This window comes from Agelaius phoeniceus, chromosome 5 (genome assembly GCF_051311805.1).
Source record: "Agelaius phoeniceus isolate bAgePho1 chromosome 5, bAgePho1.hap1, whole genome shotgun sequence".
In the NCBI taxonomy this organism is placed as follows: Eukaryota; Metazoa; Chordata; class Aves; order Passeriformes; family Icteridae; genus Agelaius; species Agelaius phoeniceus.
In genome coordinates, this window is record NC_135269.1 from 21,022,667 (window position 1) to 21,047,462 (window position 24,796).

The 24,796-nt window shown below is 39.1% G+C and overlaps 1 protein-coding gene across 1 annotated transcript; it reads right to left on the minus strand.

Annotated features, from left to right (window-relative positions):
- Nucleotides 1–24,795, minus strand: LOC129119925 (BPI fold-containing family C protein-like). Its single transcript, XM_077177986.1, is given in 19 exon segments — nt 1–72; nt 621–697; nt 1,710–1,776; nt 2,659–2,701; nt 4,119–4,186; nt 4,820–4,990; nt 5,915–5,960; nt 6,899–7,089; nt 8,609–8,646; nt 8,649–8,699; nt 10,136–10,198; nt 10,285–10,346; nt 11,063–11,141; nt 11,144–11,220; nt 13,134–13,268; nt 15,119–15,232; nt 17,541–17,659; nt 19,215–19,272; nt 24,626–24,795. Coding segments are annotated over 19 exon segments (1,701 nt in total).
- Between the last annotated feature and the right edge of the window lies 1 nt (nt 24,796).

The following is a 24,796-nucleotide window of genomic DNA, read 5'->3' on the forward strand; positions in this document are numbered from 1 at the left end:
TCAGCAGTGGCTGTGAAGGTCCTCCTCACCCTCCAGTTGATAGCGAACATCAATGTAAATAACCAGATGGCTCTAATGAAAGAAAAAACATATAAAATGTGTTTCACCCACCCTAAATTCAGGTGGGTATATTCAGGTACAGTACTCTGGGACTTGTTCCCATGGTAACACCCTCAGCACGGCAGGAGGCAAGAGTGGTTTTGTGCCTCCTGAACTATAGTTAACTTTAGGGTAGCAATGGGCTCTGATGTAGGCTAATACAACTCTCCAAAAGACTGAGCAACACTTACCACAGAGACACCCTGCCCATGAGCTTTCTTAGAGAATGGTCAGAGAAATGAGGACTCAGGCACTCAATGCTCCTAAGCCCTGCTGGGGATAGTAGTGCTGACCTTGTCATGTCCCCATGAAGGTACCCCAAAAGGCTGGTGGGACCTTTACAGCCTACAACTGCTAGGGGTGGGGGGGCTCATTTTGGTTCAGAGATTGCATGTTATATCCAATGTATAGTGAAAGCTTTACTATTGACAACATTTAGATCTACCCACCGCTGGAAAATGCACCCATTAACAGGCCTGAAACAGCAGCAATATTCTATAAGAGGAAATTTGGCTTCTCACCTGATTCATTTTTATTACAGATCCAGTCAGGCTAGTATGGGTGAAATTAAGAAGAGGAAATCCTTTCCCTAGTTTATCTTCAAAAGGGACAAATAGAAATACATTTGAAAGTAATAATAAAATGCATTCCAGAAGCATCTTTCTCAAGGAACTCAATTTGTTTGCAATTTCCCTTTAATTAGCTGTTGTGTCTCTCAAGGGAGCTATTATTCATATGTACTAAAAAGGCAAAAAACCATGCAAAAAAGTTGCATATAAACCTCTTACAATCTCTCAGCTATCTGACACTGGGATCTGCCTGCCTTTGTTCCTCATCTGGTATTTCCCCCTCAAAATCTGGTTTCTGCTGTTTTCCATTCTGACTTACTGTCCATCTTTATTTTCTTCTCTACTTGATCCTCTCAGCCTGTGGGTTCCTCTTGTTCTCATCTATTCCTATTTTCCTGAATCAAACCCCAGCTTTTTTCTTATTTGTTTTTCTAAACATCTTACTTTTGATTCCCAGCCTTTCATTCTCTTTCTTTTATTCTCATTGATAGGTCAGCTTTTTCCTCAGCAGTCTTCTCACCTCTGTTCACCTCACAGGCAACTTCTGTACCCTCCCACCTGCTTCTCTCTGCCATCACCCGCTTGCTCCTTGTCCCTTACTCCCTGCATCCCACGGAGCTGATTTTCTACTCTGTCCTGCCTGTGGCAGCAGGAGAAGCACAAAGGCAGAGGGAAGTGATAAAGTTAGAGATGTTACCCTGAAGCTCAAAGATGCAAGTGTGCTCTGCACTTCCTCAGTTTGGGCCATTCTCTGGTCATGGCTTGACTCTGTCAGGACAAGACTCAAGCCAATCTCAGCTCTGCTGCCACACTGCATTCAGTGAAAATGGAACCCTAGACCAGTGTTTGAAAGGGAGCAAACACTTTGTGCCAGCCCCTGATCCATATGGCTGAACGACCAGGATTGAAGTCCAGCACAGAGTAAACCTGACCAGCTGTCACCAAATGGAAAGAAAACCTCCCATAACAGAGGTACTCCCTTTTATGGTTTCAGTCTTGCTTTCCACCCAGCTGTGCTTAGGAACTGGCTACAGTCCTTACATTTGATTACTGGAATCACTATTCTCTGTAAAGCATAAGACAGAAAATTCTCCACCAGTGACTTCTGCTGTGACGGAAAAAGCACATTTGCTGATTAGTGCCTGATGTCTATGAGGTTGTAGCTTGATGAGGAAAATGGAGGGCTAGGACCAAAGTGACAAGCAAAACAATCAGAGCAGAGCTTGACAGAGAAAATCTCAGGCAAAAAAATATTTATTTTGGTTTAAGTTGCAGCTGAACAATGCAAAATATACATGGCAAAGAGGTGTTCATGTATCTTGCAATGAATTAAATTGAAGGGTTTTTTTTCTTTAAGTACCTGGGATGAACCTTAACTTTAGGAATGAAATATGCTAAACCTTATTTCAGCTGGTAGGACTCAGTTCTCAGAAGTGAACTGCTCTCTGGATGGAAGAACTGTCCTGTGCTTATGCTCTGTCTTAATGCCACTGTGATTAGAGCCTTTCTCCCTTTACTTAAAGATGTGGGTTGGACTAAGTTGCTGTGGAGTCTCAATAAGCATATCCAAGTCTGCAGTGAGTGATCAAAATTGTGGCAGTGTGGGTTTTTTATTCCCCTTTTAAACTCCTGTTTTTATTGTATTTGGTTGAAGTGATTTAAGATAATTCCTGAAATGGAATTTAAGCCTGATTTTGTATCCACTCCAACTACTATACCTACTCCATCCAGCTGTGAATTCTGTCTGAAGCTAGGCAGGCTATATAATATTTTGAGCCTCTGATGAGGGAAAAACCCAAAACTCTCAGACATATCTTCTCTTACTGAAAAGAGAAAGAAAAGCAGAGAATATAGAGTTTCAAAACACAAAGAGCAGTGGCAGATGATTTCCCAAGACAGACCAATAATTGTTCACAATAGGTTCAGAAGAATTTCTTTTGCCTCTGAAGGGCTCAGCTACCTTTCCTAGGTACTGAAACCATCAACTTACATCAGGGAAACCAAGACTGGAGTGCAGCAGGGAAAACTGGAACCTGAAGTAAAAAAAAAGTAAAAGAAGAGGATTCACTAGAGGCACAAGTTATGTTCACTGCTTGAAAATTCATTTGTGGAAATTCATACTTATTTCATGCTGATCCACACATTTAACTTTGACAAAGGCTCTTCAATTCCCAACAAATTTTAATTAAAACTGGCACGACTACAAATGAGTTCTAGAATCATCAGGCTCTTCCTGATACTAATCTCCTCCTATGGTCATGTGTAGTCCAGTGCTGTGACTACAAGACTTGGGAAATCAAATTTTTCTGTAATAGTAATTTCCTGGAATGGCTGAACTATACCTTTGTTAAATATTAATTATGATTTGAATAAACTCATACCTATTTCTAACTATTATGATTTGCTAACTTTTCCCACTGATGCCTGTAATGAATCCTTGGTTCACTGTACACATGTTCCTGGGGAAAAACAAAGTTTTGAAGAACAGGATAACACATTTTTGTGTCAAAAGCTCTAAGTGAGCAGCACCATTACTTCTTAAACTTATACTGACAGGCTCTGATCATTTCAAGTCCTCTTTTCCTGTTAAAAGGTCCAGTGACTAAAACTAAGAAAAGACTGCTCACATTTTTCTTTAATGAAATTATAATAGAGTAAAAATTGTTATAAGTTCTGGAATTCTAACCCACCTTGATGTATAGAACTAATGTGAAGAAACACTGATGTGGGCTACTTGTCTGAAAGTCTTTGCTTCTACCCATCATGTGCATTTATGGAAAAAGAGGCTTTAAACCCAGCCCTACTTGAAGTGTGGATAAAATGCATTGTAAGACAGCTGAGAACAAGCACAATTGCAGGTAAAAACACAAAACCAGGAAGACCTAAGTGAAATCTAAAATGCTCTGAGCTTCGATTCAAACTACAGACACCTTTCTAGTCTCATTTGTTTGATGACATGCTGCTGCAGTGTGTGCTATGTAGTCTCACTTTCCCCTGCCCCTCTCATGAAGGCATATGGAGAACTATAGGGACAGTGGTCCTGTGCAGAGTTTGCACTACAGCACTTCTGTTTATGGTGCTCAGACTTTGCAGGAACATTCAGAGGGTTTTGAGTAAACTACTGAACTTGATTCTCCAAAACCAACATCGACTGAAACAGATGCCCTCAAGATAACCAATAAATTGAACATTATCATCTGGAAAGGTATTTAAGCTACAGAAAGGGGGAACATCACGGGGCACAAGAGACATGGTTGTTCCACAATATTATTATATTTCATCTCCAAGATTTAGACTAACCAGTTGAAAGTATCTTGGAGCTCCTATGAGAAAGAAGGTAACTAATATTCTTTTTCTCATGGTGAAACAAGCACTGTCAGCCTGACACAAATTCTATTGTATCCTAATGTAGGGATAATTAATGCTTCTTTCTGAATTTTTCTTGGTTACCTCTTCAGAAGTAATGAGATAATCAACATCTGTTTGCTTATAGTCAAATTGGCTCTGGTACTGGCTGTCTGCAGGGAAAAAACAAAGCAGTCTTCTGTGACTGTATGCACAGATAGATACTGTCTTAGATACAGGCACAAATGCAGTTGCTTTTGTGATTGGAAACACATTGTCTAAACTTTTTGTGTGGTCAATATGTATAGATTGTGAAATCATTTGTGAATTTGCTGTTTTCTGCCAGCAACTGGGATTGAGTGAACAGAGTGATTACACTGCCCTGATTGCCTCTTTATCATTAGGATCATTTAAGTCCTTGCATGGCTGACATAGTTGGTTCACTTGCAATCTAATGAAAAGATGTCTGGGGACACACTGAACTATTTCATAACACAGAGGTTAGGAACACTGCCCATCAGACAGTAACATTTTTATATATTACAATTTATTCTTGAATAGTTACTCAACCTCCCACATGGAGAAAAGGGCTCTCTGCACCTGCCTATTAAATCTATTAACTTCTACAATGTGTGGTGTGTGTTTCCTTCCTGTGAAATGCAGCACAACAATGTGCATATTTGTGGCAGAGCAGTATATGCTATTTTATGCTAATCTCTAAGATTTTCAAAGGACCAGGAAGATTAGTAGTGTGTGATTTGTCCAGCCCCAGCGCTGAACATTATCTTCTAGCTCCTTTTACTTACTAGACTCCCTGCAAAGATGTACTGGGTGGTTGAATTTGGCAGAACAGCAAACACTTCTACACAGCCAGTGATCTGTAGGACACATCTGCCTGCATTTAAACTGACTGCAGGAAGTAATGTAGCCATCAGCCTCAGCAGCACTGGGCCCACTGCTGTGTGACTCCAAGCAATCTGAGCAGGTTGAAAGAGGAAGAAACTGCTGAGGGCAGAGTTAAGCTTTTCTCAAGCTACAGTTCCTACAGCTGCATCATAACCGGGTGCTATTCACCAATCCTCTTGTAATGAATCAGTATTAAAAAAGCTTCATTTTCATTACACCAACTGAAGTGACAAAATTAGCATTGCATATACTCCGAGTCTCAGAGATAATAAAGCAAAAGATGAAGTTTTAAACTCACTGATACTGAATATATATAGAGAAACAATTTAGAGGCTACTCCTGAAAAACACATTTTAAGAGAAAGAGATCAGTATGTTAAATAAGTGAAGGAAATGAGTGATTCCAGTTAAGAAAAAAAATATTAATCAGCTTAACAATATAAAGAAATTGGAAAAGTTGACAAGCTTTGGAAACTCCTAGAGGACAAAGCTTCAGTTTGCGATGCAGATTCTGAATTTCATAGTCTTATAGTAAATATTGCCATATTTTTAAAGCATTTCATAGTATCTTAATTTCTTGCATCACATTTATAGATTCATGACTATTATTTCCCATCATATATAATCTCTAGGAGTCAGAAATCAGGAATCTTTGCAAAGAGAAGTCAGGCTAACAATAGCAGAGATACCATTACTTTGAAGAGGAATGAAAGGAGACTGATCTGACAGATGGCTACCACTTATTCTTTTTAACTGTTTCAAAGACTGAGAGGAAATCTAGCCCTCAGAGGAGTGGAGAATGACTAAAGTCTAGTATGATATAGTTAGGAAGAGTTATCATGGTGTAGACAAGTAAGTTTGAATTTTGCACTAAAAACAGACCAGTTTTCTTGTCTCCTCCCAGCTTTTGCAAATGAGCTAGCACACAGATAATATCCATAGAAAACATTAGATAATGCTTTTTCTTAAAAGAGCTGTACAAATAAAAGTACTCACCTCAGAAATAAAACATCTGAGTAGGGAAGTGCTTAGATTAAAAGTACTATTAAGCTGTAAACAAAATAAATTAGGCAATTTTATCAGCTTGAAAATTAGGTTTTCCTTGGGGGGAAAAAAACCCAACACATCCTGTTTATTTTAGATAATCCATGTTTTGATTTAATATTTTCTTGCCTCAGAATGATTTCTAAGGAACCCACAGTGCTCTTTGGGACAGAAGAGAGAGATTTATCATGGACTTGATTCAGGAGCATAAATCAGTAAACAAGCATTATTCTTTGAAAGAACAGACATGACTTCTGCCTCTGAGACTTTCTCAGATGAAATACGCTGAATATGTCCAAGGCAAGGACTCAAAAATCTCATTTGCCTTTTTGCTGCTAACCACTGTGATGATGTTTACTAGTACCATTTGTGTCACCAGTTTTCATAAACACCCTCTTAGCATTGCTACAGTTAGCAAAACTTATTGGAAACTTTGACTACAAATGCCACTGTGGAAACTGGCATTTCTGAGAGGTCCTGTATGTTCTTCAACCACAGAGGAAAGCTTAGTTTGCTTGTACCGACTGCTTGCTTCTTTCTGCTGCTCTCTTAAGTCTGAGGATTTATTCTAGTTTGTCAATATAGCCAATACATTTATCATGGGCCACTGTGCAGCAGACTGGGGCTTCAGTACACTTCTTCTTGTCTTGCCCTTTTCTATGTGAAATCCATGCTGAGAAAAGCTCTTTTAGATTCCTTTTGCCACTCCTGGCACACCAACTTTTGATGTTCATTCTATCATTCTTTGCCTAGAGCTGCCAAGAAGTTCAGTCTGAAGTCTGAAAGGGACTTTGACTACTTGAATTATGACAAACTGAATGTCATGAATCTCTCTTACAAGTGGTATAAGTAGGACCCAAATCTATGTGAAATGGCAAACATAAGGTGTTAGTGTTTGCTGACTATCCATCTTGCTAATATTTGTAATTCTATTACAAGCAAATCATACTCATCTCCTTGGAGATAGTGATGTTAAAGGCCCCTGCTCTGTAGTGAACCAGTGAAGCAGACATAAGAAAATAATTGGAGACTTCCAGATATATCAAGGAATCACCCTGGTTTGGGAGAGCAAATGGAGCTGGCACAAAGGGAGGGTCTGTGTGATTTCCCTCTGGATAGACTATGCCCTGCAAAAAGTCATCAGCAAATATTTCTAGTTGAAACATTTTTATCTGTTAGAATGCATTAGCAGTGGTTGAACAGAAAGATTTTTTCCTAGTCTGAAGAAAAGCTTGACATTAAAGAAACCTTGAACTAAGGAAATAAGTTTGTGTTATGCCCTAAAAATCAGCAAATTATGGCTCTTTAAAAAAAAAATCAAAGAAATCAAAGAAAATCTGGGTGCCATGCTTTCAAAGTTTTAATTTGAGCATTCAAGTGATTATTCTGAACAGCAGCTACAAGACACACACAAAAAATAATTCTCTGGACCACAGTTTTCTTTCTCTTGTAGCAAAGACACCTTTTAAAATTTAATGCTGAGGGTGGCATTTCAGGAAAATCTTCAGGCACTCCTGAAAAGCACTGGAAGTTGCTTAGGACAGGGACACAAAAGAGCCTTTTATATCACTTAATACTTAGTCCTGGCCCAGCTGCCAATCCTCCCAGACCTATTTTGGGTGCTGCACAGGTAGGGGACCTTGGTTCAGGTATGCTAAGAAAATAACTATTAAAATGTGAGAGGGTATGAGGCCATGAAATTAAAGGAGAGTAATAAAGACAGTAGATAGTGTAGTGACTGACACTGTGAATGTTACTAGCTGGAAGATTCAATAGGAAAAACACTGGCATGGAAAGGTATAAAACCCTAAGAAAAAAAGCTGGAATTTGGAAGAAGACAATTTATAACCATCAAGAACCAGCCTGTTCCAATGAGCACTGAATAACTTGCTTGACTGACTTAGAAAAGTCATCCTGTGTCCCACTGTGATGCCCATGTATTAAAGCTTAGCCTATGAATTCAATATAGTGACAGTAGCTGATAAGTAATTGCTTGGTTCTTTAAAGCTGTATATATCCTGCTCGCAAAGTTTTTTGTATGTGGTAAGAGCTGCTTGAACAAAATCAGCTCTGGCACATTTTTCTTAACTGAAATCTGTTCTGAGAGCCATGGGGATGCTCTGAATTACAAGGACTGTTGAAACTGCTGGAAAAACTGGGTGTTGCTGAGATAACTCCTTCAACAAAGGTGAAAAGTAGATAAGAACTGTTATGTGCTGCCCAAGGACTGTCTGAGAGGAGCCTTTTTTTGGGTGTAATCTGTACTTATACAAGATGCTGAATCATCTCAAAACAAACAGCTTTGGACTGCAATCACGTTGGGAACCATCACAGATTATGTATCACTGCTAACAGGTGAAGACCAAGCAGCAGTAGAAGAGCTGTGTATCTAAAGAACACTTTTAAGCTGCTTGTAAAGCACCTCTGAAGGGCTTCAATTCTGAAATAATTTAATTACAAATAATAGCTTGGGTGAATTAACAAATGCTGGTTTCCAAAATAATTCTTGACCAAAATTCCCAAAATGTCTTATTGTTTTTCTAAGTAAATGTTGGAGAGGCTGAATAAGACTGTAGTGAGAGAATTCATCAACTCAAAAGATAATCAGAAAAGTCTTAGAAAGCACACATATTAAAGACAAATAACCTTCAAATACAAGTTAATGTGTGATTTGGAGACTGCTGAGAATTAACTAGGGAAAAGTCTACTTGTGCAAAAGTGTCAGTCTGGCTTAAAACTAAAAGAATGATAGACAAAATCAAAACAGATGCTATTTACAAAACCACATCACAAACAGTTATTACTTAGTTTAAGCAAAGCATTTTTGCGATGATGAATCTGAAGAATGCTGGGAGATGGAAGAAGAAAAACACAGAAATTATTATAAGGGAAAAAGCGAGAGTATTCCCTTTGGAAAAGCCACTGATTCCTCCTGCTTTAGGCCTTGTTCTCCTGCTGTTCACAACTGAATACACTTTGCAGAAGTCTCTCCCGTGTAGTGAAAAATCCAGGGCAGAGTCGCTGTTTTTGCTACATATTTGCACCAGAGAAATAAACTCTCCTATATGGTTAGTGAAAAACTGCTAAACAGGACTAAATCCTATGGAAGATGATGTTAGCACGTTTTTCTGCCTATCAGTGCTGAAGAAAAGGGACTTTTATTCACATAGAGAGTGCTTAATTATCAATATGATTGAAGACTTTTTCTGAGGGTGCTGGATGCAGCCTCAGTCTGTTACTTTTGACTGGACTATGTAGTCTGTTTATACTGTATAAAAATCAGATGGCTTCAAAGAGAAATGGGGGATTCACACAGAGATTATGAACATCTCCATATGAATATGAATGTGACAGCACAGCTCAGCGTGCCCTGGAACCTGAAGTGTTTAGTTATGTGCTATGTAAGAAAATTGTCTCAATGACCATGATTTTCAGTAATATCTGCCACTGCTTGGCACATGGAAGGTATAGGTCATTTTAAGAAAAATAAATGTCTACTTACTCTGCTTATGAATAACAGAGCAGATAATAGAAATACCCACAACGAACAGTGAAGAATGGGAACAAACTCTATTACTTGAATTATATTACTTACAGGAATTTAATTAATTTGAGTTAAGAAACAACCCAAATGTTTTCAATCTTGAGGGGAAAAACCCTAACAAGAACAATAATAAAAAGCTGTGGCATTGATTATAGTAGTGAAAATCTTATATCCTTTTTGAATATATATAACTATTTTACTCACATCTCTGCAAGAATGACACAAGTATGGTTACTGGTGGAAAAGAAACAAGCTCTGTGTGACACGGTCTGCCTGCAGCATCTTGTTACCTCACAGAACACAAGTCTTATGTCCACACACCAAAAGCATAAAGGAAAATGCTCATCTCCAAAATCTAAAGAAATAACACAGGTCAATTACAACAGACTGAAAGATTGCAGGTGACTTCCTATGGGTACAGAAGAAATCTAAATATTGTATATAAGATGCATGCAAGAGATTTCTAGGGTGCAGTATGGAGTATGTTAAGATACAGAACAATGGCTGTATTTTTCTTCCTTTCCTTTTTTTGTACCATGAACACCGGAATAGTTTGGCATCTAATAAAAATGGCTACAATTTGAGCACTATGAAAATTACTTAACAAAAAACTGCTATCACCAACTCACTCTTATGCTTTCTAAGCAGTGCATCCATCAATTTGATTTTGTATTTGATATTTAGGCATAGCTATTTGAAAAGAGAGACAAGTCAGACATGTAGGGCCTGTGTTTTAACTCCTCCCTTCGCTAACTGAAACCATCTTTGCAAATTTACATTTTATCCAATTTGTTGTGAATGGGCTTATCAAGATAACCAGATAGAAAGCAGTAGATACAGCTGGAGGAAAGGAAAGGGACACAGTGGCTTTCTTACCATGGACTGACATATTTGAAATATAAAATCTATCAGACTGGGACATGAATGTCATTTATATTAACAAGAAGCAACTATAGCAATACTGTTGACTGTTAGTTGTTGACTATAGTTGACTGTTTTTATTAATTTGAGAGTCTCCTAGACAAATCTAGGGGGTTGGAGTCTTAGTAGAGCTATATAGAAAGCAATCTGCAAAGTTGTGAATGTTAGTTTATAAATAACGCTCAATTAGCCACATTTTGTCTAAGAAAAAAATTTATAGAAAATCATAGTAAGAACTGTAAGCATTGTTTCATCTTCTCTTTTGAAAGCTGTATTTATAAATTGTAGGTCAGCTTGCCAAAAAGCTTAATCAATCTAGATGCCTTTTATATCTGCAACCTTCCATTTGCAACCTTGGACTCTCTAATATGGTCAAATGTCAGTGTTTTCGTGTGCAATAGGTCTAGTCAGCTCATTTGCTAGCACATGCAGGAAATGTAAATTAACTGCACTTCACACATTCAACAAAGGAGTCTAGTTTTGAAAATAGATCATTACATATCTCTTTTCAGAGCTTTCAGTAGTTAATCACATCCTGTAGCTGGATCCTTAGAAATCAAAATTTGAAAAGTATCCCTTTATGGTACAAACAGTGCTATTTCTCACAGAATAATTAGAAAGTTTGCTGTATATACCTAGATCCTCCACATGATTTGACTTTAACACTATCAGTGCTCAGCTGGCAACTGTGTAGCAACGTGCACAAGTGGCCACGCTATCCCGTGACACTCCGAAGATAACTGCAATAAACAGTCCTGGGATGAACACAGCAATTTCTCCTTGGTCTTTGCTGCTTGGGGAAAAAAAGCCAAACTCAGTCAAGAAAACATCTGCTGTAAGGGAACTATTTAAGAAACAGCTTGTAAATCAAATGTGAAAGAACTTCTTGTTTCTATTATCTAGAATGAAGAATGGGTTTCCAAGGAATTGAAGTATTTTAGGGACATGCCTGGTATCCAAAAACAGATTATATGCAAAGGTTTCCAGGACATGAATTTTCAGTGTGGTGCGGGATTTGACAAGTTTACAAAAATGTCACAATTTCACAGAAATACAGGACATTCCAATTTTTCATGACAGATCAACCTGAAGGTCTCTGGGACTGCAACAGCAGAAGCCAGATAGCTCATAAATATATAACTCAAGTTTTATCAGTGCTTTAATTGTTCCACTTTGCTCTTTCTAGTAAGAAAATTTTCAATAACTCCTTTAGATCTTTACATTACTCCATTTTTTTTGTCCAGCCCCAAATCCATTCATTCTCCTTTCTAAGAGAGAAATCTTTCTAAAATCCCTACTAAGGTATCAAGAGAAATCTCTTTAAACCTGAATTCCAGCAAATTTAGGTACTAGGACTATGGTTAGGAATTGCAAAAGCTGTAGACCAACCAAGTAGGACAGAGAGTTGAATGGTTGTTAGAATAGCCTTATAAAAACCTCATTTTCTATAATAGCACTGACACTGAAAGCATCACTTTTCACCCTTTCATCTTGATAACTTGAGTTTTCTTCTCTCAGGCATTACTACAGTGATGGTACAATACTATAGAGAAAGAACCTTGTCCAAGAGAAAGTTCAAACCATGAGTCTCTCCACTTTCCTCTTAATTTTTTTTAGGCAATGCAAAATTCCTGGAAAAAGAAGCTGTGATGCTAAAAGGTTAATTTTTACCCTAGACTGCCCCTAACCAAACCAGTGTCTAGTATTGCCAGTCACAATATTTTGCAAGTCCTTCCTATCAGCATTACCATATTAAACCTCCCCTTTTCAGTTCATGTATCTTTTTCTTCACAATAGTGATGAAACAGAAGAAAAAACAGAGAGTCTGGAGGAACAGTGACAGCAGCTCCCAGCCACCAGTCTCACTGAGACAGAATGCAGAACTGCATGTCCATGCTCCTTTGGAATCAGGATGTGCTGTGCTGTGAAATTTTGCAGCCTGGTGATCCATCTTGCTGTGCTATCTGGCTCACAATAGAGCAATGCCTACGGTTACCAGCTGCTCCATTAACCCAAATTGTAGAGATTAGCACCTTGCAAACTTTTCTGGTATTCCAGAAGTTTTAGCCCTCCCCACTCCCAAGAAAAGCTATACTATTTAATACCATTGTATTACAACTGTATTGCAAGAATGCTGAAATAAGTGTCAAAATCAGCATGTAATCAAGTCATTACAGACAATCTTACACTGCACAGGCTTATGAAACTAAGTCAGTTTTCCATAGCAACCCAATTTCTGGAGTTTCTGAAGTTCTGAATGTTTGGCATTGTGACCGTGCCCTTCCTTTAGTAGGAGTTCTTTGGAAGGCAATAGACACTGTACCAGCACATAGCTAATTAGCTATGAGCTGATCAGCTATAGAGTCGACCTTCCAGCTATACTATACAAAGAAAGTAACAAATCTGGCCACTGTAAACTCTGTGGTCCTGAATATTCATGCAACGTCTGGACAAACTGAGCATGCTAACAAATGTCAGAACTGACACTTCCCAAAAAGATCTCTGGAGTAAAATAATTTTAAAAAACCCAAAATCCAACATTACTTGTCAGGGGATGTTTCCTTCTTAAGAAGCTTATTCAAATAGATTATTGTTGGATTGTAGTTAAATTATAATGTATATCTGACTTGAAAAATGATTTCCCACTATATTTCTTAGTTTCATTTGCAATCCTTCTCCCAGAGCCCTCCTACCTGCATTCTGTACAAAACTTCCAGTAACCATGTGTGTATTGTCCAGTCTGCACTGATTGTAGCCTGTGCCACTGACAGATAAATGCCAGTGCCAGGAATAAAGGAAGCAGAAGTTTCTGGGAAATCTACAGCATTAATTCTGTGCCTGCAGAATACAGAAAGGGGCATTATTAGACTGCATGTCGAAAGACTAAGAAGGACTTCTGATCACTTAAAACCCTTTTGGTATAAAAGGCAAAGTCTGTGCTTCAGTAAAAGCATTTCCTAGAAATGACTGATCCATGTATATTTTAGGAAAGAAAGACACTTGTACCATTATAACTCATAGCATCCTTGGAAAAAGAATCCTTGATATTTAGCCAGGGTGGGTTTTTTTTAGTTTGTTTTTGTTTGTTTTGTTTTTTGTTTATTTGGGTTTTTGTGTATGTGTGGGGGGGAGTTTGGTTTTGTTTTTTTTTTGTAACAAAAACTTTCCTTGAGAGAAGAATGAACTCTTTAAAGAGAAATAAAGAGAAATCTTCTTGCCAGGCAAAGAATAAATCGATGTTTAATCTCAGATACTACATTTATAAATAAATCCAGGTTGTCCAAATGCTAGCATTTGCTGAAGACAACCAAAGTTTTTGTTCTCCTATTTTGCTTCCTTGCCTAAACAAAGGGCTCTGGAGAGGACCCATTTTTCTAAATTAAATCTTACTTGAATTTTTCCCTGCCAAAACAAATATTTCTGAAATTCAAGGATATTGTCTTGCAAATGGGTGTGTTGAACTGAGCTGAACATTGTAAAGATATCACGTCATCTTATTATGCAGTATACATTCCTCATTGTTCCCTGCTATCTGGCAGATTTCTCTGAAACAATTGCCATTAGTCTGCTTTCCCTGGGGCAGAAGGCACCAGCTACTTTCAGCAAAAATGACCATAACTTTCCAATAACACCTCAGGCATGCCTGATACCTTTAGGTATCTTGTTTGCAGTGAGCCAAAATCAGATTATGTACCAGGAAGACCGCCAATCTCAAGAACTATGGTTGGGGGAATGAATTGGGGTTTTGAAAATCATGCAATAATTTAGATTGAAATAGGACTTCAGGAGACTTTTCTGGTTCAACCTCCTACTCAAAGATGAAACAACTCAGAGACTCTGCCCACCTTAGTCTTGAACTCATCCGAGAATGCAGACTCCCCAACATTTTCAGTCCTTGTTCTGGTGCTCCCTAGAATGTTTTCTTAACAATGCAGTACTTTTCTTGATGTGACTTATGCCTTTTGCTCATCATTGTTCCAGTGTGTACCTTTGGAAGAATCTGGCTCTGTGTTCTCTTGGTTTTTTGTTTATAGCCTGTTGGAAGGTGGGATTAAAGTTTGTAGAAAGACCTGCTTCTATATTAGTCTCTGTATTTGGAAAACTTGTAGGAAACTCTATAAAGCCATTTTTCTACTGGCTGTCCCTGGTACAAAGATTTTCCTCTTCAATAAACACTTGTTGAGCCCTATCCAGTTAAAATGGTAATTTATGATGTAAATTCATCCAAAAATATTCTGTAAAAAGCATCTTCCTGCCACATCAGCCAAGATACATCATCCCCTGCACACATTTTCATCTTATCCCTTTTTTGGCTTTTTTTTTCATCAAACACAAACAGATTATTTTCACTGCTACAGATCCTTCAGAGTAGAAGATTGTTAATAACACCAATTCTGCCCTCTTTCACACCTATTTCTACTGATGTATCATAGCCATGCTTACACCTGTCTTGCCCCAACCTCTTACACAAACTAGATGAAAAAAACCAGCCAAGGTGCTCCTTCAGAAGCTTTACAAAGTTCACCTCTGAGTGTAGCAGAACAAGTACTTTTAAAACCAATCAGAAGCAGAGTTAGATGGACCACTAAAATTTTACACTGAACAAAACAGTGGCTGTGTAATTATTGCAATGTTGTAATGAAAAGCGGTTTCATCATAAAACTTTGAAAATTATTTCCTTTACTTAACTTGAAATGACATAGTTGATGTTAACAACTGAGAAACTCTCCTGCCCACTCCAGCTTGGGAAAGTCTCTTTCAACACTGCTTGCTTCAGGAGCTCCATCCCAATCCTCCTGCCTACAAGAGGACATAGGAAAGCATGTGCCTTGCAGATTAGATTCAGGCACCTGAAGGCCCAGATACACTGCTGAATAATTTAATAATTTAATAATTTAAATAATTTAATTTTTAACATAGTTCTTGCAACACTCTGATTCTATGATGCTTACCTAAATCACCTTCCAACTACAAATATTCCCATCTACAACTTCTCTTAAGCTCACATATAAGACATTTAATCTAAGATCAAGACAATCTGTTAGGATCATTTTGTCCCTGAGTTGTATTTCATATTCGAGAGTTCATGTCAGGTTTCTGAAACTCTTATACTCCCTTCATTCATAATGTGGGTGACCATGGGAAACACTTGATCATCATCCTTACCTCAGATTGGCTCACATCTGTTGGATGAAAAAGCAAGTTATGAAGTAGCAAGGCAATTTCTCTCTGTAGTGGTTACTTATAGAAAAACGGTCACATATGCATCTGAAGTACTGGTATGTCAAATGCAGAACTGTCTGAATTGTTGCTTGTGTACAGGAAGTTGTTTGAGTTTTAAAGACAATCCTCTAAAATGATTTCTTCCAGTTTCTTTCACAGTACGTGTGTTTTGCCACTGCACCTTAACCTTTACAGACTGCTACAGATATCTGACTTATTTCCTTACCTTCTTTCCTGCTTTAAGGAATCTCTAATTTCTCGAACGTTTCAATGCTATTTGTGCATTGATAATATACACAGACCCTATTGTCAACAAACAGAGCATCTTTTCATTCTAAATTCCTTGGGCCTTCCTTCTTTGATTAAGACATAACTAAAACTTTAATACTGAATGATGTCCTGGTTTCCAATGTTTGTAACACAAGAGTCTTTAGCTTTTGACCTCACAATTGCTGAATACAAAACACCTGGGTTTTTTCATTGCCAGGCTCCATAGTATTAGAAAAGCAAAGAACTGAAATTTGTGATAAGGTAACACTGGAATATCTTTTTATAAAATGCATGTTTTATGAGGGAGAAGTAAGTCATGATTCCCTGGGAATTCCTGTCTCCAAAGCAAAATATGGCCTCTCACTGAAATAACTTAAAGCTCTCTTATGACTGTCAGTGAAGGCAAATAGTGATCACAGGTGGAATTTCTCTCAAGGTTCTTGTAGCAGGCAAGAAGCACGAAGGCAGGATCTATTGCTTCAGCCTTCAATTCTCACATTAAGGGAAAGGATGTGAGGCACTAAGATCTTCAAATATGAGAAATACCTTTGGGAGGGGCACTGTTAATCTGCTCTTACTACTAATGCAGGGGTGTGCCAACTTAGTCTGTTCATTCAGCAATTGGAAGGCCATGCTGACTGTCACAAGAACTCCTGTGCTCGCAAGAAGAATCTAAAGAATCTAAAGGCATCAGAGATCCCTAGAAAGCAAGGGAGATCAATACCATTTTGGGTGATGGATGTTTGCCCTGCACTTTTCAACTCCTCAGAAGCCTTTAAAACAATGCTCATACAGCCAAATAAGTGGATCTGATCCTTGCTTTCATCTCAGTGGCATAAACCCTTTTAGTTTTCACCTCACAAGTCCATCGTTTACCTGTCAGCATGCTCGGTACATAAATGACAATTAATCCTTAGCATGACCCAGTCTTTGTTGAATTTGTGCCTTGTTAACCTTTATTACTAATATTGATTCTGTAAACAACTGAAATTCTATTACATGTCCTTCACACCCATGGAGTAAGCTTTAGGTAAGAGACAGTGAAAGTTAGCATGAATAGAAAGAGTATGGAAAACATACTGTGGAAATTTTCTTTTAGGGGCAGAATTATGGCAGTCACTACATTTTTTTTTTTAAAGAATAGTACATGCAGGTGCTGTCCCATGCCAAATGCAGGAGTGAGAGTCAAGGTGTGAAGCTATGTGGCTGTTCCAAAATGGTAAGCTTTTTTTCCCAATTTTGTCTGTTTATTTTCAGCTAAATATTGCACAATAAGTCAGGTTTCTGACACTTTAAGAAAAGAGAAATTGTATGACCATCTAATCCTGGTTCTAAGAAAGTATATAGGTATAAAGAATGTAGTAGAACCTTCTGGACCGTAGGAGAATGCAGTCATCAATAAAGGATAAATTCACACATGGGATGCACACAAAAGAAAGGAAATAAATTAGGGAAGAGACAAAGTGTCTTCCTGGTGTGAAGTGACAAAAGGAATATATTCTCTTTCAGTATTTAAGAAGCTTGTTCCTTCATTGCACCTCTATTAAGAAATGATATTCTGTACATAGAGTATTTATGATAAGTTAACTTCTGGCATCATATATTTATGATAAGTTTACTTCCAGCCCCTTCTGAGTAATCCCCACTTTAAGACCAGGATTAGCCTCAAGCCTCAAGGACAGCCAACACAGCAGGAAAAAATACCATATCTTTAGCATCTTCTCACCCTTGTCACAGATCTATTAACAACATGTATGATACGGATGTTTTCATAAATTACGCATACCATGAGTTGCAAAAAATCAGTATCCATTACTTCCCTCAATGAAATTTGGACAAGGATGGATAGGCAAGAGGACTTTAGTTAATGATTTTATTGTGCAGAGACATCACTGTGGGAGCCAGCACAGATTTCTGATTCCTTGGATATCACTTTGGCAGGCACTAGGTTTTGGTGAGACTGAGTGGTTCTGCTCCACGACTCTACCCTTTCCCCACACCCATGTCTTGGCTATTGTATTTTATCATCTGTCCTACCACCTGCAGAGTGAGCATGACAAAGCAATCCCAGTCAAGCAGGAGTAGGTCTGTCTTTCTCTATAACACCACATTCTTTTTACAGAGCCTCCCTAGGATACACTGGCTTTGAGAGTTCCAAAGTTTTTCAACTGAATCTTCTGGTCTAATACAATAAGACAGGTCAGACACTGCTACATGAGATTGACTAAATGAGATTACAAGAGAAGGGACTGCAAGGGTAAATTCAAAGCCTGTGTGAGAATTACATGGTAATCACAAAGGAACAGCGAAGGGTTTCCTGGCATGAGAATGCAGTGGTGTGGGTGAGTGCAAAGCAGGCTCTGAGCCACTGTGTGGTGGGACATAACCACACAACACAGATTCACAAAAGCTGAGGCAAACTGTTTCTTTCTGTGACACATCCCTACTATAAAAGTAAGGTTTCTTTGTTCAAAATTCTTGAATTGATCCTGATTTTCACTACCAATCACAGCTACTGCTCAATTTCCTAGAAATAACAATACTGTTTCTCAAGACAACTTCAAGTCTTCCCAGTGCTGCCTTAGAAAATTGTTTATTAGGGACCCATAATAACTTTATGCTGGGCTTAGCACAGAGGGGAGTGGCACATCCTTTTCTAACGTCCGACTGTGATCATGATACCTGCCTATGTATAAAACCATGCAGGTTAATTAGTAGCAATAAGTTTTGCTGGTTTCCCAGTCATTTGGAGTCTATAAAGTCATTCCTGGATTTCTAACCAGCATCATATTGTCTTGGACAATCTTTTCCATAATCTGCTAGAAAACACATAAATGCTCTTAAAACGAGCACAAACCCTCTGCTCCACAAAAAAAAAAAAAAACCCCAACCCCCACCCTTTGTTAGTCTTACTTCTGTATTGAACTTAGTATTATCAGGTCAGACTACAAATGGTTGCAAATCTATGTTCTACCTAGTACCTCATAAAAAACTGGTCCTTGGTAATTTCCCACTATAAGACAGACAAAATACATTATCAATATTGCCCTGATATTGGTTCTTTGAGGAATCCTTACAAAGTTATCCCAGGACACTGTGCAAGAAAAAGTAGTTTCAGGGAAAAAAACATTTTGAGAACATAATCCGCATTGTGACAAATTTTGAAAATGTACCCTTTAATTGGTCCATCTCTAGTTCTTGCCGTTTTGGTTTTCTCTATTTTAAGCAACTCAAAATAAATACTTTAAGGTAGCAATGCTGTATTATGCACAACAGACTCCTGAAGTCACATACCCTGCATGTTTTCCAAAAAAGTGTCCTAACTTTTCTTGCAAACATGCCACTTTCAATCCTGATTAATAAGGGTCAATTAAAAATCAATGTAAAACCAGACAGACAGATTTTTCTATTATTAAAGGAGATGGATATTTACTAGATATTTATCTAGCAGGATTGCTAGAAACATTGATGCAGATGACATACCTCATTCCCATAGCATTTCATTCACACTGAGGGACAGAAAACAGCAGTCTTGGTCATTACTGTGCTTTGGAGTTGATAAGTTCTTCTTTGGATCTTAAATGTATGTTGGGTAAGAAGCTGAAAGAAAAACTGAACTGCCATGGGAATAAAAGAAGTATCATTTCAGGCTGCTTCCTTACACCAACAAGCTGTACTTCTGCACTCCAAAACTGATACTCTTGTTTTCATTCCCAAGCCCCTCTCAGACTCAGGATGATTGTACAAGGTCCGTCAGATGACTGAGGCAGACAGAGCTAAGCAGAAGGAACTTGTCAGCTGCCTGATAGTCTTAATGAGAGCTGCCAATTGCACTGCTGAGGACAATAGATGTCAGACAAATTGCTCTGATTTTTATCTTCAGTAACTGAGCAGGCACAGTCCAATATCTGTATGTAAATAATTCTCTTAATTCTTTTGTCTTCACAAAGATTAAAGTACCTTCAAGTACTGTTTCAATTTGTGTACCTGTCTCACCCTCATGAAGTATCCTACTTACCAGAGTGTAGATACCATGTCTGGTTTCTCCTTTGTGAACAGTCTGCAAAAACTCTTAAGAAAAATCACAATAAAGATAACAGATGAAATTTGCCTAAGAACTCAGCAAGCATTTGATGTAGAAAAAGTCACTATACTTGTCTTGTACAGGTTTAACACATCCATAAAAACACACTATCTTAAACTGACCATCCTCAGAATAGAGTATATCTGAAAAAGAATTTTGTCATTGTCTTGCCTTGGTCCGGTACAAGATTCTCCAGTCTACAGCCCACAGAGTAATTTCTTTCACTTTCAAACATTTAGAAACCCCATTAGTTAACAAACACAAGACAAACAGTTCTCAGACACGATAGCAAATATAGTGTCTACCCAACCTGAAGTCCAGAAAGAGCACTTTAGTTTCCCAAATATTTCTGCTGTTATCTCTGGGACTGGATTTTTCAGTTTCTTTACTCCATTCTTCCTAGTTACTCTGCAGTATACTCAAGAACCAGTATGGTTTTTGCAGCTCACTCAACAATGTCAAATCAAAAAGGACTCAACACCCTCAGGGTTTTAACCCTTCCTACACGCTGATATTCCATATGGAAGACTGCCTCTTGAGGGAAAAGGAATATGAAGTTTATATGATTGATGAAAGAGATATATTGGTAGGAATGCTTAAAGAAAACAGCAAATGACACAAGAGTTTGCTAAATTACATAAAAGCAGATGAACCCTCTTCCCAACTACTGGGAATACCCACAGAATAAGAAAAACTCCAGCAAGCTCCTGCTCATGGTTTCCTGCATTCTGTGTAGAAAGTCATGCTATCCACTTCCCAGTTCATGAGGCAGCCATCAATCTTACTCAGTGAAATCTTCAAATAGAAAGCACAGGAGGCAATGGCCACCCCTACTCCACAAGTTGTATCTGTGAGTATGTCTGGGACACTCCCCAATTTTTCAGCAGCTTTGCAAAAGCTTTGTGTTACCACAGCTTTTCCTAAGTGTGGCTTTACTACTGATACCCTTCATAAAGGCTTTCAAGGCCTTGGAGCAGGGTTGCCAGAGAACTATTAATCTATGCCAGGCTGCAAAATAAATAGCATAGCTGCAATGCCTATGCAGAATCTGCTAACAATGGATAACAATGTTGGGAAGCAGTTGTCTGATGAGCTGATGGAAAAAACCATTGTCACTGTTAGGATCCATTGAGTCAATGTTGCTGAGCTCTGTAACTGCCCTATCCTAGCACTTGAGCCAGGACTATGAGGCTCATTTTTACCAAAGTCCCTTTAGCAAAACAAAAATCAGTGTCCTTGTTCTGGCTCTACCCTGCATGCTGCCCTCATAGCTAAGAATTGAGGGGTGGTTCCCAAGACACAGGGAAAGAGTAAGAAACACTGAGACTCTGAACAGGAATGCAGCAGGCATTATTTGTCTGCCCAGATTTAGACTCGAGTCCATCATTTGCATAGGTCTGTTCTAAACTTTCTTCTCCGCTTTTCTGTGCATAGTTTGGCTCACTCATCAGCCTCTTGTACAACCATTCCCTTCCTTTCTGGGAACTGACAGTAGCATGAGGCACACTCAGCCTAGGCAGCCACTTCCCTGGGTTCACACAAATTGCAGTCCTGTCAGATTTCCAAGAGGTGGATGCAGTGATCTCCCTAAGAAAAAAATGAGCCTCTTTTTACCACCCAGAGAAATGTGATTTTAGTCTGCTAATGAAAAGATACAAAATTCTGACTTTAGCCACTTCAAATACTTTTGCTCAGCACACAACTCCCAGCAATTTGATACTGTTAAAAATATAGAAATACAAGAAAAACCACCAAAAGTGTCTGAAGCAATCCGGCAAACTCCAGGAAAACTGCTGGAAGGTCTTTTGCTCCATACAATCATGATTTTAATCAGCAACAGAGAAGATAAGAGCCACGTGAGCAAACTCAGACACTGCTTAAGAGTAATCTGTAGACAGCCAACCTGAGATGGTGTAACGCACTCACTGTATAGAGCATTAGCATAAAGGGCTCTAAAATACCTTCTAGCAGTAAAGCTGGCCACCAGCAAGCTGCAAGAATTTAGGAGGTTGCCTCCACTGGCTTTCATTTGAATCTCCTCCACTGGCAAACTTCAATGGCACTTCAGACTTTGGCACTTCATCTCCCAATGATACTCCAGCCTTCATACCCATCTCCTTCTCTTCCCACACTTTATCACATCTTTCAGTGTGACTCTTGTCATTCAAAATATGAGCATCGTAAGTTAATACATACACATATGTATTTATTTATACATATTATAAAATACATCATTTATAGTGGCAAATACATGAAGAGAAATAACAGAAAAGGTCCACCAGCTCACAGCTTTATTACCACACTCTTCTTTCAGGAAAAAAAATTTCCATGAGGTATGTAATTGAACCAAAGAGACCTTTACATTTTATAGCTCTCCTCTGCCATGGGACTTGGTCAACAGGACTCCAGCTTTAATTTTCAAATAACTCAAGAGCACCCACAAGGGCTATCAGTAGGGTTTTACAGCTTTGGTGAAACAGGTTCTGTTGCCTGTGTTTCACACTGACCATGAGGAAAAGAAACATCCTCAATAAAGTACTTTGAGTAGAGAAACCACAGTCTTCAACGACCATTTCAAGCTACTGACAAAGAGCTTTCTTTTGGCACCATACGGTGTATTATCTTAATGAACTAGATTTAAAAATAATTTACTCTTTCTGACAAGAGTGAACTATGCTGAAAGTCAAAATTCCTCTGTACACAACCATTCTTTAAGCCTCTAAGCACACAGGTTTCCTATAGTATTTGGACAAGTGCCCTTCCCAGACAGAGGCAACTTCATATATGGCCTTTGAAAGTCTCCTGCCTGCACACTGAGAAAAATTAAAATGGTGGAGAAAACCTGTAACTCATCAAATAACAGCCCCTTCTTCTAGAATGATGTGTGAAGGAAAAAATAATGGTGGTGTTGAGTCATGTGAAATTTGCCAGACTTGAAAGCTGAGGAAAACATTTTAGCCTTTCATCCTAATTGTTTCCTAGGAGGTTTTCCTGCTGTGTGGAAAATGTGTCTAAACCTTATATTATAGCATGACTCATAAAGTTCAAAGGAAAAATTCACAGAGTGGCAGCAAAAAAGCTCACTTGTAACTTGGTCTAGCTGGTTACCCAATAATGACTAGTCAGCTCCTGAGAAATTGAACCACCTCACGTCACACAGTCGCTTCAGCCTGCGCAAGCTACAAGAAAGGTGGTTCTGCTGTTAGCAGCATGTCTGCCATGGAGCCAGTGGGGTAACAGGAGGCGGCTGTGACAGGGATAAGTCTGGAGAATGAAACAGAGTAGGACATCCATGGCCAAAGGAAAATGGTGATGATGTTGAGGCAGCAGCTTGACACACTTTGGATTCAACCCTCCTCGAGAGAGCAAAGAATTTCTGAAAGGCACAGTGCTCCTCCTGTGCTCTCCTTTCTACTTCTCTGCAAGGTCCACTCTCATCCCCCTCTGTGGCAGCAACCCACTCTTCTGGGTTTATTCAGGATGTGTCCCCATTTGATGATGACTGTGTAAGGACTCTATCCAAAAGGGCGGTGGCAAAGGGTGCAGCTTCTCAGGAAATCCCTTGTTGTTGTGGTAAGTTACACCAAGCTGACTGTAATGAGCATCAGCTCTTCCCTTGTCCAGCGAGTGGTGTTCCAGCTCAGCTGCCTCTTTCCTTTCATCACCTCCAGTGCAAGCCTCTCCTTTCCACTGAGGAATTTATTGGCATGTTGAAACCAGAGGATGGCTGCCCTTCAATTTGAGACATCTCTGAGAGCCAACTCTAAAAAGAACTGCATGAGATTGATTGGATGGCCATTTTCAGATGCATTAAGGAGATTTCACCTGCAGCCCAGAATAGTTTTTTGGAGTTTCAAGTCTCCTTTTTCTTGCTGGGCTCCCAGGTGCTGAAAGAAGACAGCAGGGCTGTTCCTACAGGGTTAAGCAATGTGATTAGGGCCCTAATAAGCAGTTGTACTTGGTGGTAGCTGTCTAAGCTAGGTCTTGTAATTTCACTTATCATTTTAGTATTACATTCCCAGAAAGTACCCCACTTATGTTATTCTTTGTATGGGGAAATGTGATGCACCCCATGATCTGAGAATATCCATTGTTCTAAGTTAGCTCTGAATTTACTGCTTTTGAAAATTCTATGGAATTCATTAAATGAAGTGAAAACTTGAAAAAAAAATTGCTTTTTACATTATTCCCCCACTCAACATTATGCTCCTGCCAAGTGTGCACTTTCAGATAAAAGACGTGAGGAAATGCTATTTTTCCAAGTATGACAAGTGAAGGGGAACTAAAGCCAGTAAACTTCAGTTTGTATCACTTCATACTTTTGTCGAGATTATTGGCTCACAGGTGTTGCAGCACTACCTCTGAAGTGACAACTTAGCAGACTGGTGTAGAAAAAAACATGTTCCTTAATAAAACTAAACACTCTCGGGGGCAGCATCCTCCTTCAGCCTTTCCTTTTGAGCATTTCCACCCTCGGCCACAGTTTAACAGCCAGCCAGGCTCTCCCTTGTAGCGTTGGCTACAGAACATCACCTGGCCCGATGTTACCCTGAGGAGGAGCAGGGCAGCGGCCCAACCACCCTCGGCACGCGGCATCAGGCAGCCCGAGCGCAGGAGTTACTCCGCCAGTTGCTCATCCACGGCAGGGTAAGAGGCTGAGGAAGAGTGGAGCCGTTGTGAGGCGCGGGAGCAGCGCCGGGGCCGCACACGCAACAATGGCGGCTCCCGCATCGCCTGGGGGGGCGCGCGCGGAGGCGGCTCCTCCCCGCGCGCAGCCGAGCGCCCAATCATC